This window comes from Notechis scutatus, chromosome 1, assembly GCF_049901735.1.
Source record: "Notechis scutatus isolate UNSWTSFEM ecotype Mainland chromosome 1, rNotScu1.2, whole genome shotgun sequence".
NCBI lineage: Eukaryota > Metazoa > Chordata > Lepidosauria > Squamata > Elapidae > Notechis > Notechis scutatus.
This window is the reverse complement of record NC_142009.1, coordinates 280,220,067-280,234,740: the sequence shown is the minus strand read 5'-3', so window position 1 is coordinate 280,234,740 and position 14,674 is coordinate 280,220,067. Positions and strand designations below refer to the sequence as shown.

General features: G+C 39.9%; 2 protein-coding genes and 1 long non-coding RNA gene across 3 annotated transcripts in view; 1 reads left to right on the top strand and 2 right to left on the bottom strand.

The window, feature by feature from the left end:
• Positions 1–14,674, top strand: part of LOC148133404 (uncharacterized) — a 240,444-nt gene that overhangs the window by 41,830 nt on the left and 183,940 nt on the right. The window lies entirely within an intron of this gene.
• The window catches only part of RASGRP1 (RAS guanyl releasing protein 1), a 58,992-nt gene that overhangs the window by 39,470 nt on the left and 4,848 nt on the right, over positions 1–14,674 (bottom strand). The gene's annotated exons all lie outside the window — the stretch shown is intronic.
• Positions 5,764–7,450, bottom strand: LOC148133405 (uncharacterized). The gene has a single exon (XM_087949605.1). It carries the CDS (start codon positions 7,438–7,440, stop codon positions 5,764–5,766), a length of 1,677 nt encoding a protein of 558 aa, XP_087805731.1. The 5' UTR covers positions 7,441–7,450.

Sequence of the window (14,674 nt, the reverse complement as noted above, 5' to 3'; positions counted from 1 at the left end):
AGAATATATGCCACTGAGAAAGCAACTCAGCCTTTTAAGTGTCTGAAGAGCTATAAGTAGTTTTCTTATTATGCTGAGACATCTTTTTAATTCCCCTTTCTTGGCCAGGAGTATTGGCTTGAAAAGGTTAGATGGGAGAAGAATACCCACAAGCAATCTCTTCCCACTTCCATCTTCAAACCTAACCAAAAATTTGAAAAAGAATTCAAATTATGTTGCTAAAATTTGGCAACCAGGAAGGGTACAATATAGTTCTGATGGTTACATATGAACTCCAAGTGCCTATTTTTGTTTAGATAATCACGACCTATTCCTCTAATTTAGATATGTTTTGCATGTTTATTTGGACTGGGAGTGCTCCTCATGATAAGTAGATTTTTTTTCATTTTTTTGCAGATTAGAACCAATTCTTTTTATACTTTAAAAACAAGAAGAAATACATACACAATCATGAGGAAAAATGGAAAAGCTTAAAAGAGCCCAACAGCAGACCAGGTGATTAAAATCAAGAAATAAAAAAGGACCCAGTTATAGAAAAGAAAAGAATATCAGTGATTCTACAGATATACAGACTGAATCATATCAGGTACATGTAGTGTTAGCTTGCACCAAGGGCTCTCAAAATACCTGCAAAGAAAATAAATAGAACAACCAGTCTTCTATTTCTAATTCAACTGTAAAGTTCATTTTTTTTCTTTTGCATTTTGATAATTAGAAATCCCTTGTTATGTGGTCCTACCTAACCCAACATTCATTTTTTTTGTAACCTACATCTGTTTTTATTTTGATTAAAAATATCTTGCACTTAACATCTACTTTAATTTCAAAAGTATGACAAAAGACTAGGTGCTTGATATATTAAAACTCTACATGAGGGAATAAGCTGATCAAATATATTATTAGAAAGTTGAAATTAAACAAAGTTTGTGAATAAAATCCACACAAAAAATATGTGGGGCAAATTAATATAAACAGAAACTGAAAACAATGCAGAATAGTTTGGCAAATGTAAACTTTGCATTTTGAAACAGACAAAATCTGCTTGGAAAATACTTTAAGGATACATTGCCAAGTAATACAAGGTTGGGGAGGGAAGAGAAGTAGAAACACAGACATACAACAGTTACAATATTTTTACAGTATGAAAATTTAGTCTATACAGCCATTACTGTTATTACTAATTGAAGCTCAGATTTTTCAAAATCACAGATTGAAATAAGATCAAGAATATTTGAGACCTGATTTATTTAATTAAATATATAAAATAATATAGAGATTTACACACATACTATTTCTAATATAAAGAAAACATATTTTGTTTTAATATTATTTTCAAATCATTGTGTTGTCACAGCTTTAGATCAGCAGTTAAGGATTAATTGAAAAATATAAAAGGATATAGATCTATTAGTTTTCGCAGTATATCAGAGGAGGAGATGATAAGTCGGTGCATGGTTAAAATTACTGACAGGAGCTGGTAATTTTTACACAAGTTTCCGTCTGCATCTGAAAATATTAAGCAGCTCAGTGTTAGTTGGAATATTGAGTTTTAGCATAAAATGGAGCCAAAATAAAAATGGAATCAAGTATATTTTCTGATGTCTGCATAAACCTGGTAAGAAACGTTATGGATTTCCTTTATTGCTTTGTGAGATTTTTTTTATTTTTCAATCTAACCAAAAATCATAAATTCTCCAGGAAATTTCTGATCCAAATACCAACCACTTCTGACTCTGCTTACCTTAAGAAATTAGCCCATATTGGCTGAATGTTGCTTTCTACTAAGGCAACTCTGACTTATACTATATTAAATATCCCCTCTTCTAACTTGTTTTGCTCATGAGTGTGTGGGTTTGTGTGTATGCAGTTTCTGTTTTTGGCTAAGGTAATAGCATAATAGCTTAGCAGGAATATATTGCGGGAAAAGAACTAGAAAGAATATAAGGATCCCAGGGACCCTGTTAATTAGATATAAACTAATTATATTGTGTAATTTAAAAAAAAGAAATTTATTGAGAAATGGTTTCATAAAATCTAAATTTTATGACAATACAGAACTATATGTATGCCATGCTTTGAAATTCATGTAATTAGCATAATTAGTTAAGAAGTAAAGAATAATCAATAACTCTCTGATGAAGGCACTGATGTTACCTAGTTGGGTAATGAAATATCTGTAAACAAACAACCAAGCTCAGAAAGCACCAAGAATTCAACCAATTCAACCCTGAGTTACATATATTATCTTCTGCTACTCTCTCTTAAAATTCAACTGTGGATGGTCACAAGGGAGAGAAACTATTCCTGTGTTGTAACAGCAATGGTTTTTAGAAGGGGACATTTGTCATCATAGTTATTATTCACTCAATTGAACAAACCCTTCAAGAAAATTTAGGTAGTTTCTAAAATTATGTGAAAATGGGTGTTGGTTCTTACCTGATACGCCTCTTCTCGTGGAACTGCGTAGAGCATCCAGAGAGTGGGAGGTGCTCCAGTCTTCACTTCTCACAGGCTGAGTTATAATTAGGGAACGCTCCTCCTTCCTCCACGTGACTCCTCCCTGCGTTCCCCCAGTTTTGCGAAGACGAGAGGACAACAACACCCTCTAATCTTAACTATAGAACAAACTCAACTATATACAATAATGTCATTGGCCGAAACAGGGTTCCCCACCAGACGGACCAAACAGGGTGGGGCTGGATGCTCTACGCAGTTCCACGAGAAGAGGCGTATCAGGTAAGAACCAACGCCCATTCTCCATAGAACTGCTGCGAGCATCCAGAGAGTGGGACATACCAAAGCATGTGTGTCCTACGGGCGGGACTCCGTCTGGGTCGGAATCTCCTGGGTATCTCTCGCCACTTGCTGCAGGACTCGCCTGCCAAAGGATGCTTCAGCTGAAGCGTAGGTATCAATTTTATAGTGACGTATGAAGGGTGACAGGGAAGCCCAGGTGGCAGCCCGGCAAATGTCAAGAATGGAAGCCTGAGTGGCCCAGGCTACTGATGTAGCAGCACTCCTGGTAGAGTGGGCGGTTATTCCACTGGGGACTGGAAGAGCCTGAACCAAATAGGCCTTGGATATGGTGGCTCTAATCCAACGGCCCACTGTGGATGGGGAGACCTTGCAACCTAACGTCTTTGGCTGAAAGGACAGAAACAGAGACTCTGATTTCCTGATGGACCGTGTGCGATAGATGTAAATACGCAACGCCCTACGAACATTGAGAGTGTGCCACTGTCTTTCTCTTTCATGCAGAGGCTTTGGACAGAAATTAGGGAGGACCAACTCCTGCGCCCTGTGGAATGCTGAGTTGATTTTTGGTAGAAAGGAAGGGTCTGGTCTCAAAACCACCCGATCAGAATGAAAAATACACAGATCCTTTCTCACGGATAGAGCTGCAATTTCAGATATCCTTCTGGCTGAGGTTATTGCCACCAGAAAAACTACTTTAAAGGTAAGAAATTGAAGTGTTGCCTCCCTGAGAGGCTCAAATGGAGGCTTAGTCAAGGCCAAGAGAACTTTGTTAAGGTCCCATGTCGGGTATCTGTGCACCACTGGAGGACGCAAGTTGGAAGCCCCTTTAAGAAAGGCCTTAATTCGAGGGTGGTGGGAAAGAGGGCCGAATGGGCCACCAGCAACCACCGTTGAGAGAGCCGCGACCTGTCTCCTCAAGGTATTGGGTGATAAGCCCCCATCTAGGCCGTTTTGCAGAAAGCCCAGGATCTGGGCAATTGAAGGAGAACGTGGATCGATGAATGATTTGTGGCACCACTTACAAAAACTGTTCCAGGTTGCATCATAGATACGGGTAGTAGAAGGTCTCCTAGCAGCCAAAATGGTATTAATGACCTGGGCTGACAAGCCCTCCTCAATTAGCCTTTCCCGCTCAACCTCCAAACGGCTAACTGAAGCCACTGTGGCTCTGGGTGAAGTAGTGGGCCTTGTGACAGAGAGATCTGCTCTAGCGGAATCCTCCACGGCGGGGCTATCGACAGATTGCGAAGGTCCGCAAACCACGGTCTCCTGGGCCAATATGGTGCCACCAAGAGGACCTCTGCTCTCTCGAATATTAATTTCCGAATCACCCTGGGAGTCAACAGAAGTGGAGGGAAGGCGTACAGAAGCCCGGGAGGCCACGGGCAATGCAGGGCGTCGTGATTCTCTGCCCCGTTGGAGGGATAACGAGAAAAGAACCTTGGCGTTTGCGCGTTGAGTGGAGATGCAAACAGGTCTACCAAAGGCTGGCCGAACCTGGCTGCTGCCTCTCTGAACAGGCGTGGGTGCAGACGCCACTCTGCTTGGTCCAGCGTGGCCCTGCTGAGCCAGTCTGCTTGGACGTTGGAGGTTCCGGAAATGTGTTCCGCTCTGATGGACAACAGGTGCGCTTCTGCCCACCGACACAGCCGCTCTGCCTCCCTCACGAGGAGAATGGAATGGGTACCCCCTTGACGGTTGATGTGGGCCTTGGTCGTAGTGTTGTCCATAAGGACCAGGACATGGCGCCCTCTCACTTGAGGAATGAAAGCTCGCAGGGCCAAGTACACTGCGCGAAGCTCTAACCAGTTGATGTTTCGGTTTCGCTCTGCAGGAGACCAAACTCCCTGGGCCGATAGAGACTGCAGGTGAGCCCCCCATCCGGAAAGACTTGCGTCCATCGTGAGAGTGACCCTTTGAGGCTCCTTGAATAGATGTCCTGAGTTGACAGATGGACGTGTCCACCATAGGAGGGAGGCGAGGACCCTTGGAGGCACTTTCACCACAAGACCTGATGTGCTCCTTCCTGAACGCTGGTATGGCAGGAGGAACCACTGCAAGGATCTGGAATGCAAGCGAGCCCAAGGGATAATAGAGATGCAAGAAACCAGCTTTCCAAGTAGCTTGGATTGACTGAGCAAAGATGCTTTCCCGGTTCGCCGGATAGCCCTGATAGATGTGTGGATACTAATGAGCCTCTCCTGAGAGAGGAAAACTTTCCCTTCAACAGAATCAATCACAGCCCCTAGGTGGGCTATGCGGGTGGAAGGGCTAAGCTGACTTTTCTCCCAATTGACTAAAAAGCCATGGGCCTGGAGAACCGAGAGGGTAATGTTAGTATCACTCTCGGCTTGATGTCGGGAAGGGGATACGACAAGGATATCGTCAAGGTAGCAATGGATACGTATGGGAACCTGTCTAAGGTGAGTTGCTAGAGCCGCCAACACCTTAGTGAAGGATCTCGGGGCCGAGACGAGGCCAAAGGGAAGGGCTACATACTGGAAATGCTGATTATTATAGCAAAATCTCAGATATTTGGAATACGAGGGATGGATGGGAATATGGAGATAAGCCTCGGAGAGGTCAACAGACATAAGCCAATCCCCTTTTCTGATGCTTTGCAAAATAGATTGTAGAGTCTGCATTTTGAACTTATGGTGTATGACAAAGCGATTGAGCCTCTTAAGGTCCAAAATGGGTCTCCAACCCCCGGAGTGCTTAGGCACCAAGAATAAGAGGGAATAAAAACCCTTTCCTCGTTGTGAAGTTGGCACAGGTTGGATGGCCCTAATATCAGACAGATGTTTGATGGCGGAGGCCATAAGGGCCCGCTTAGTAGGATCCCTGGAGATGGGTGAAATCCTGAAATGTTCAGGCAGGGAAGTACGAAACTGCAGAGCCAGGCCAAAACGCACGGAGTTTCTGACCCAGGCGTCTGAAGTGGATTCCTCCCATTGATCCGCAAAATGCCTGAAGCGGCCGCCTATGGGATAAGAGCCTGCAATCCTATCTGGGTCGGCGGGATGCCCTGTTCCCGGCACCCCTAAAGGGCCTTCTGTAGCTGCCCCCTCTTCTGCTTCTGTCTCCCGAATCACTCCGGTCCTGGTAGGATGGCCGGAATGACGGGGAACCCTGAAATCTAGGGGTGAATGATGACTGGAAGGGGGGACGAAAGGAGCCCCTCCGAAAGGGCTGAGATCCCCTAGATTCTTGCCTACGAAAAAGCGAGGGCAGGAACTTTTTCTTGTTCCGAGTTTCCAGGAGTAAAGGTTCAAGCGCGGGCCCAAACAGCTTTCCCTTTGAAACGGGGGCTGAAGCCAACTTGGACTTATTTTTGATGTCAGTCTGCCAGTGCCGAAGCCAAAGCAATCTTCTGGCAGTAACGTGGGAAGAGATGGCCCGGGATGAAAACTTAACAGAATGAAAGGTGGCGTCGGCTGCAAATTCTGCCGCTGCCGTGATCTTCGCAATATCCTGATGGGCCCTGGTGTTATCTGGGGGGATATGCTGCTTCAGCTGCCTAAGCCACCTAATGGAAGACCGGGTGAAGAAGGAGGCGGCAGTGGCCGACCGAATGGCCCAAGCATCAGATTGGTGCGCTCGCCGGAGCGCCATCTCTGCCCGCTTGTCCTCCGGCTTCAACGCCTCCAGCGCATCGGTAGGATTGGAGGAAGAGGCTAGTCTTACAATCGGATCATCCACCTCCGGGGTATCCAGCATAGTGGAGAAATCCGGGTCAAGGTTAAACAACCTTTTGTCCTGGCTAGAGGGGGCGGGGGAAGGACCCACCGAAGCCAACTGCCTGGCAACCAAATCTGAAAAGATTGGAGGGGTTGGAATAGTGTCAGTTTCTACCACCGGCTGCCTGAACATTAGGTCATCCGGATCCTCTGGGTTCGATGGAGGAGGGTCAGAGGGAGACTGCGAGGTCAGACCTGAAACGTTCTTTCCCTTGAATAATAAGGACTTAAATAAATGAGGTTTAAAAAGACCCACAGTAGTAGATTGCTCAGGAAGGATGCCCTCATCCTCCGACATTTCCCCTTCCATGGGGTCTGCCTCAAGAAAAGGCTCGGAATACTGTAAGGACCCTCTATCAGAGCCTTCGTCCTCCTCGAAGGGCTCAAAGCCCGCTGCCTCCTCTTCATGAGTATCCTCCCCCTCTGGGAATGGGGCATCCATATGGGCAGGTACCTGACCATGCTGAGACGCTGGTCCGGAGAGAGACCTTCCGGATAAAGAGCCAACCTCGGGAGTCCTCTCTCGGTTGTCCGGTCTGGACAGCTGCTGCATTCCTTCGGCTATACCTTGACGGATGGCCGACTGCATCCACTCTTTAACACTATCTGGGATGATGACTGAAGCAGGATCTTCAGGACGTAGGCCTGCAGCGGTTGGCGTGAAGGTCGCCTCGGGCGTATGGGTGGGCTGGCGGCCTTGGGTGGTGGAACCGCACCTGGAGGGAGAAGGTTGACTTGGCAGGGGGGGGGTGGAGGTAGAAGGTAAGGCAGGTGTTATAGAGTGTGACTCTCTAGCCCGTTTGCTAAACTCCTTTTCTAGGGCCTTATGGCGTCGCAATGCATCTCTTTGAGAGGTACTGGAAGAGTCCTTGTCCCTTTTGCGAAGATAGTGTGTCTTAGACTTGGCCTTCAAAGAAGAGCCAGCGGGATTGGCCTCTGCCATGGTATCAAATAAAGAAGTGGCACCAGAAAGGCGGTTGGCACGCCCAGGAGTTCGGCCTACTACGCAAGCTGGTTTTCCCAACGTTGGGTCACGTCCCCCTTTTGGAATAAATTTTTTTTTATTCTCTTAATTCTAACTTATTTATCTAACTAATTATTTATTTATTTATTTTATTTTATTTTATTTATTTTATTTATTTATTTTATAATTAAGCAGAAAAATCTATCTAAAGTTATTAAATATATACAAAAAAATATTTATTATTTATTATATTGTGGGCTAGGTCCAAAGGAAAGAAAGGCCAATCAGACTCTAGCAGCAAAAAAGGGGGGCCTTTTACTCTCAAACCTAAATTCCAAATAAATCCAATGAACGCTGAGGCCAATAAACTATATATATATATACAATAGGAACAAAGGGGCCTCCTTAGGCAGCCCCCCAACAACAATGGGGAGTACATGCCTGCGCCTCTGAGAGAGCTGCGGGCAAGGAAAGAAAGCCAACAATAATCAATCAAGAGAAGCAACAGGGCACGGAGCCACAGTGCTCTCTAGATAAAGGAAATTGGCCCACGCGGCCTGACGGTCCCGCTAAGGGCCTACTAAGGCCACGCAGCTCAACAAAGCAGTAAAATAAAATCTTTCTATTTACTTTTAAAGCGAAACAAAATGGCGTCGGCCATGAGGCGCATCCAAAATGGCCGCCCGGCACGAAACGCACGTCTCAGAGGCGCACCAGCCCGAAAGAGAAATTCACAAAAAAGGGCAAAAATACCAGTAAAGGGCTGGGAGAGGAAGCGTTGCTTCCACTAAAGGCGTTCTGGGGGGAAGACGCAACACGCGCTAAAAATAGCGCAGGGCCAAGCGGCTGAGCCCAGCACGCTTGGAACGGCAGAGGAAAAAGGGAGGAGGGGTGGGGGTGGGGCGAAAGGCTCCGTTCCCTTACCTCCCTCCTGAGAGCGAAAGAGCTCTTTAACTAAATTTAGGACCACTATCAAGACACAGGGACAAGGAAATAAACGAAATCAATCAAACCTGACACAGAGAAATGCAAGGAACCTGAAACGGCCAAGGAACAGTAAGATAGCTGCCTGCTTTCTCGAAGGCTGAGCTAAAAACTGGGGGAACGCAGGGAGGAGTCACGTGGAGGAAGGAGGAGCGTTCCCTAATTATAACTCAGCCTGTGAGAAGTGAAGACTGGAGCACCTCCCACTCTCTGGATGCTCGCAGCAGTTCTACGGAGAAAAGACATAACACCTCCTTTCCCACAAAACACCTAAGTACTAAAAAAAGACACACATTTCTTTACAAGATGCATCAACAGGAATACTTTTTTTAGCATTATCACTAAAAGCAAGACTTATATGTAAGTATTAATGGCCACTTATAACTCTGGTTTGAAGATAAAGAGTGCAACTCATATAGTGCTTAAGATAGCTTGTTGTCTTGGAGTAAAATTGGAAGTTCCTTCAATGCAAATATCAATAAACTGGATAAAAAAATAATATGACCATTACATGATAGTTATTCTGCCAGTAAAACAGCTATTAGTATCAAATAATACTATCATGAAATATAGCCTCTGTGTGGAATACTCAATTGTATGTTAAATAAATTATGTGAGTCTAACATATTCTTGGATGAAGAGTATTGAACTTAGGCGTTGCTTTCTATAGCCAATCAGTCACTGGGTATATTGGACTACTATGCATCTCTTAGTTTAATCTATTTCACAAAAATAAAACAACACAATTGCATTTTACTTAGTAGCTTGGAAGAAGTATAAATAAAAACCCAAAGAAAAATGTGTACAATTAACAGCCATTCTAAGATATCCTAAGCGAAACTACAACTATATGCATGTTCTAACTTTAGCTTTATTTTGTTTTATAGACCTGCAAAAGTTATAAATGCACAAATTGGTTGTAAAGTTAGTTTTTCATCATTGCTGTAATTATGAATGTTCATTAAACAAGGCAGTTGTTAAATGAATACAACTTCACTTGTAACTTGCAACTTCAATAAACTAAGAGTTGACAATTTAAAGGATATCAAGCTTTCTAAAAATTCAGATTTTGATACTATGGAGAAGTTGACAAATTACTTTGACTATGAAGACCTTGCAAGCTGCAAAGATAAAATGAGCTCCCTTTGAATGAAAAAAAACCCCAAGATAGCTAAAAAAACTATACTAAGCAATAGCATCCTTTAGCAAGGATGTGAATGAAGGCCAAATGATATAAAGACCCAACAATATTGCAAGGAAAAATAAGGACAGACAGAGGGAAAGTCCTTGACTTAAGTTCATCTTCCTTTCGATAAATACAGTAATAAACAAGTACTGCTTCAACAAAGCAATTGGGAAACATTTATTTGACAAAGAGAAAGAGATGGAGAATGTTTTTTAATGAAATATATTTAGCATCTAAGACTATCTACTAAATAACTATTCATAAATCTTTATTATATCATCTATAGTCAAAGCTTGAATTATTCCTAATTATAGAATCTAGTTTTATCCATAAATTTCCATGCATAAGTTACGTATTGTATCCATGAAAACATTAGAACAACACTACCAACATTTTATTTTTTCATTATTAAAAGTATTACATGGTAATTTGCTTCAATATTCATTTGAACTGAACTCAGTCTTAGTAAGCAAAGTCAGCACCACTATATATCTCACTGAGTGAGATCCCCACTGAGGGATAGGATAGAATTCTATATTCAGGGCTACTTTTTTTGTTTTGTACATTCTAGTCAGTGTCCTTGCAAGTCCTTCAAGTTTTGGAAATGGTTTGTCATTGCCACCTTCCTATGGCTGAGAGAGAATGACTGGCCAAAGCCACCCAACTTGCTTTATGCCAAAAATGGGCCTAGAACTCATGCCTGATATCTTAATCACTATGCCAATCTGGTTCTCAACTCTTGGATACATCTACATAATTTTCATAAAATGTTTCTATTGACTAGGCAATTTATTAACCACTGGCAGCAGTGAATTTTTTACTCTTAAGGCTTGTGCAGTTTATATGTGTGTGTGTGTGTGTGTGTTTGATGTCTGTGTATGTGTCTGTGTAGACAGACAGACAGACATGTTGTCGAAGAGTCAGGGTTTGAGAAATTATTTATTGCTCTTGTATCAAATCAATGTGATACTAATTAGTGGGGTTGATCTGCTTTATGCTTGTACTTACGAGATAATTGCTCATATCTTAAAATGAAATAATTACTCATATTCTGTCCTTAAATTCTAGGTACAGCTTAAAATTACTAAAAAGATATACATGTCAGACCAGTTTATAAAACATTTAACAGACTGCAGTTTAGAAGTCCTCCTTCATCTTTAGTTTGATTGCTGAATCACTCTGCAATCAATGTTTTGTAGTAGCCATGTTGGTTTAGTATTGTCCTTATACTTAAAAACCATCATCTATTTTTCATGTTTATTCTTACTAGAAGAAATTATACATTAGCACTTGAAGCACTCTCCTATTTTTTAAAAGATGAAGTCTGTTTGATTTCAGCGGATTACAATCTCTAGTGAAGGAGATGTGTAAGATCTGCAGTTGTAGAAACACATACTTCATATCCAATTTAAAAACAGATTTTATGGATACAAAATAAAATAACATAAACATTAAAAGCTGGGAACTATGTTTCCAAACAATACTTTGCTAATTCTTTCCTTGGAAATACAGTTTTTGGTGGCAAGATGCATAGCCTCTTACACTAGAGCACGAGTATCAAACTTGCCGTGTCACATTGCCGTCATGTGACGTTTCGTGAAGTTTTTCACTTTGCGGAGCTGGGGTGGGCATGGACTGTGCATGATGCACCCAGCTCGCAGGCTGCCAGTTTGATACCTGTTCACTAGAGAATCCTCTACTATTTGATTCACTACTCCAACATTTGCATTTGCTCTAGGTATATATTTTACATGACATTTATTAGACTTCTAGATTGATGTAAAGACAAACTCTCATGAAGTTTCTCATTCAGCTCGTAATCAGGGCCATACTTATTTAGTTTCAATAATGAACAGCACTTTGTACTCTCCAGGTTATTTTCTGGAAAATTCTGTGTTTTATATGGCACTTACTTAAGAAAGGAATTAAAATGTAGATTACAAAATATTCCAATAAACAGAGATAAACCATCTATCTGTACAGTGCCACTACTGCCTGTCATAATGTTTGTAGTGATTAATATTGGTACAATGACCTATGGTGGTCCCCAAGTCCCTCTCAGGGGTCTGCAAAATCAAAATTATTTGCCAGATATTGAAGATATTTGCAAAACGATGTCACTGTTCTCATTATTAGTTTGTTCTTTTTAAATGTAGACTTTTTTCATGAAACATACTTCATTACTGTTACTATTTAGTGGACTTAATATTGTTATTTTTACATATTCAATAAATATCCTAAATAACCCTATGAATAAAAGCTCTTTTGAGATTCTGCATAATTTTTAGAAGTGGGATAGTGGCCCTGAAAGCAAAAAGTTTAAGCAACATTGATTTAGCCCAATTCTGAAACTCCTCAACTTAAAACTTTGACATTTCCAGTGCATCACCAATACCAGGTGACAGAAACAAAACTAGAACAGAAGATCATAATTCCATTAAGAATACTCTCAACATCCACTCCAAATCTCAATATCTATTCTTGGCAACTTCATGTAGGTAATAAAGAATATTTCATATTAAAGATGCCCTAGGATATAACTTTTCTTCTTTTACTACATATACATAGACAGAATATATGTGTCCATGGCTGTGTAGTTATACACTACACACACACACACACAAATAAGACAGGGATCAGAGTGGCATCTCCCTTGAAGGACTTTGTGAAGCCATAAAAGATCCATCCATATGAAAATATGCAGAGGATATAATGATGTAATATGATGGCTGCTAATTAACAAGCCTACACTATCATTATTTTACAAGAAAAACTAATTACTAGGATAATATTAAGTGTTTCACTTACATAGGAAAGAAACTAGTTTTAATTTTGCAAACATGGAATGATTTATTATTTATTCAGGAGTCTTGCTGCACAAAAGATGCATTAAATTTGTTCCAATCTAAGGTCAACTTCATGTAAATATTAACAAGATATACTATAAATTATTACATTTTATAATATTGGATTGGTAACAAAGAATTAGTTTACTTCTGCTGGTATTTTGAATTACTGGGTACCATTCAGAGCATCTTTAAGTTGGGACAAATATACCAAATGATGTATAAATAAAAATAATAAACATATAAAAGGATATATGAACAAATTGCAAGGTATGTAAATATTATCCCAATATACATTCCACACAAGTTTACTTTTTACTAAAAGCTGGGCTCATTTTTCCTATTAGAAAACAAATTATGCAATTCATGTGTGCCTGAATCTTTTTAGAATTTGCCAATATTCCTTGTTTTTCTTGTTTCATTATTAATGAAGTCCTTGAGGAAAAAGATTAAGAATATTTCTGTAGAAAAGGAAGCTAAATAACATTAACAACCTTTTAATATATAAAATAGGATTTCAGTCATAGATTTCCAAAATTAGAATTACGATTTTAATCTCAACAGGTTTCATGATATAATATATTAAATACATTTTAAATAAATGCTTTTGTAGCTCATTAACAGTCAGTGACTCTGTCTCTAATTTTGAACTTTTTTAAAAAAAATAATTGACACTAAATTTTCATTTATTTGTTTCTATGGTAAATGTTAATTTATTGATAGCTGCTTTATGATAGTTAAACACAATCAGCTCTTGTTAAATAAATTAGCATTCTAAGAGTTCTAAACAAGTTCTGTATTCCCATAACATGATTAGTTTCCCATTAACTTCATTTCAGTTGCCAAGCAACATTAAGGCTTTTATGTCATTTTTGACAAAATTACAGTACAATGAGCTAAAAGCAAAAGATTAATCTCATTTAAACATAGTAATAGGTCTTAGAACTGGGCAGTTTGCTGAGAACAGAACCTTAAAGTTACAGTTGAGGGACAAATATTTTAATATACATTAACATTTAAAAAACATAAAAGGACTAAAATAAAAATGAATTTGTTTCAGTATTTAAGGCACATAAACATAAATATATATTAAGTGTCACATAACTTACAGTTATAATTTACCAGAATTTCTATGAACAAAATTAAATTTCAGTAGCATACTGTATACTGGGTGAAACTGACTTTCACACTTGCAAATATTTTGGAATCCAACTATATATTACACAGATGTATGATTGAGTTCAATGAAGTTGACTAAGTACATGTGAAATGCCTCAGTTAATTTGGTTTCTGAATATTCATGCTTAATAATTTGATATATAAATAGAAAAGTACAGCATATGCTATTTTAAAAGGTGTTATGACCTTATCTGTTCTTGAAATACCAAACATACAGTACATCTTTTTCTGGAAGGAGGAAAAGTTTCATATATCATCTAATAAGAATTCTGAAACTCTGCTTCCTTGTTCTACTTCCTCCAAAAACATCACAGGAACCAACATATTTATCTGAAAAGGTTAGAAAATTTCTTCAAAATGTTTAACTTTTAAAATGGGAAAGGTATCTTAAATTCACATATTAACAGTGAAAGATAAGCTTTTTTATTGGAGGGAAGGCAGATCTAAAACTTGGGGCTGTTTTCCTTTTGGCTATATAGTATTTGGACTCAGTCTGTAGTTTCCATTTCTATAAAAATCCACAATGCTTATAAGCAATTCATGATACTTTTTTGCAATGAAATTCTACATAATGTGTTCTTACATCTTCAAAAAAAGCTACTGAGCTTCAAATTTATTTTTTATTTACTTATTTTTGTCAATTGCTTACAAGATAATAGGTGTAAGTAAAAAACATAGTTATGAATACATGGATACATATAACAAAAATAAAAAATAAAAGAAACAATAGGACAGGGACGGTAGGCACGTTGGTGCGCTTATGCACGCCCCCTAATCTTCTCATTAACCTGTTAATAGTCTATTGTGTTTTCATGCTGCCTGTGAACCAGGGAGACTTTCTCTTGTGTTCAAAACAGAAATTTAGAAGAATATTGGGACTCTTTAGATATGAAGACAGATATGATTTGTCAGTCAGCATGGAAAACAAGCATTCCTCCCTTCATGCTGGAAAGAAAAAAATGGACTGTCCTTCTTCCCAGTAGACCATTCACACTTATTCATGAAACCCACTGTCTCC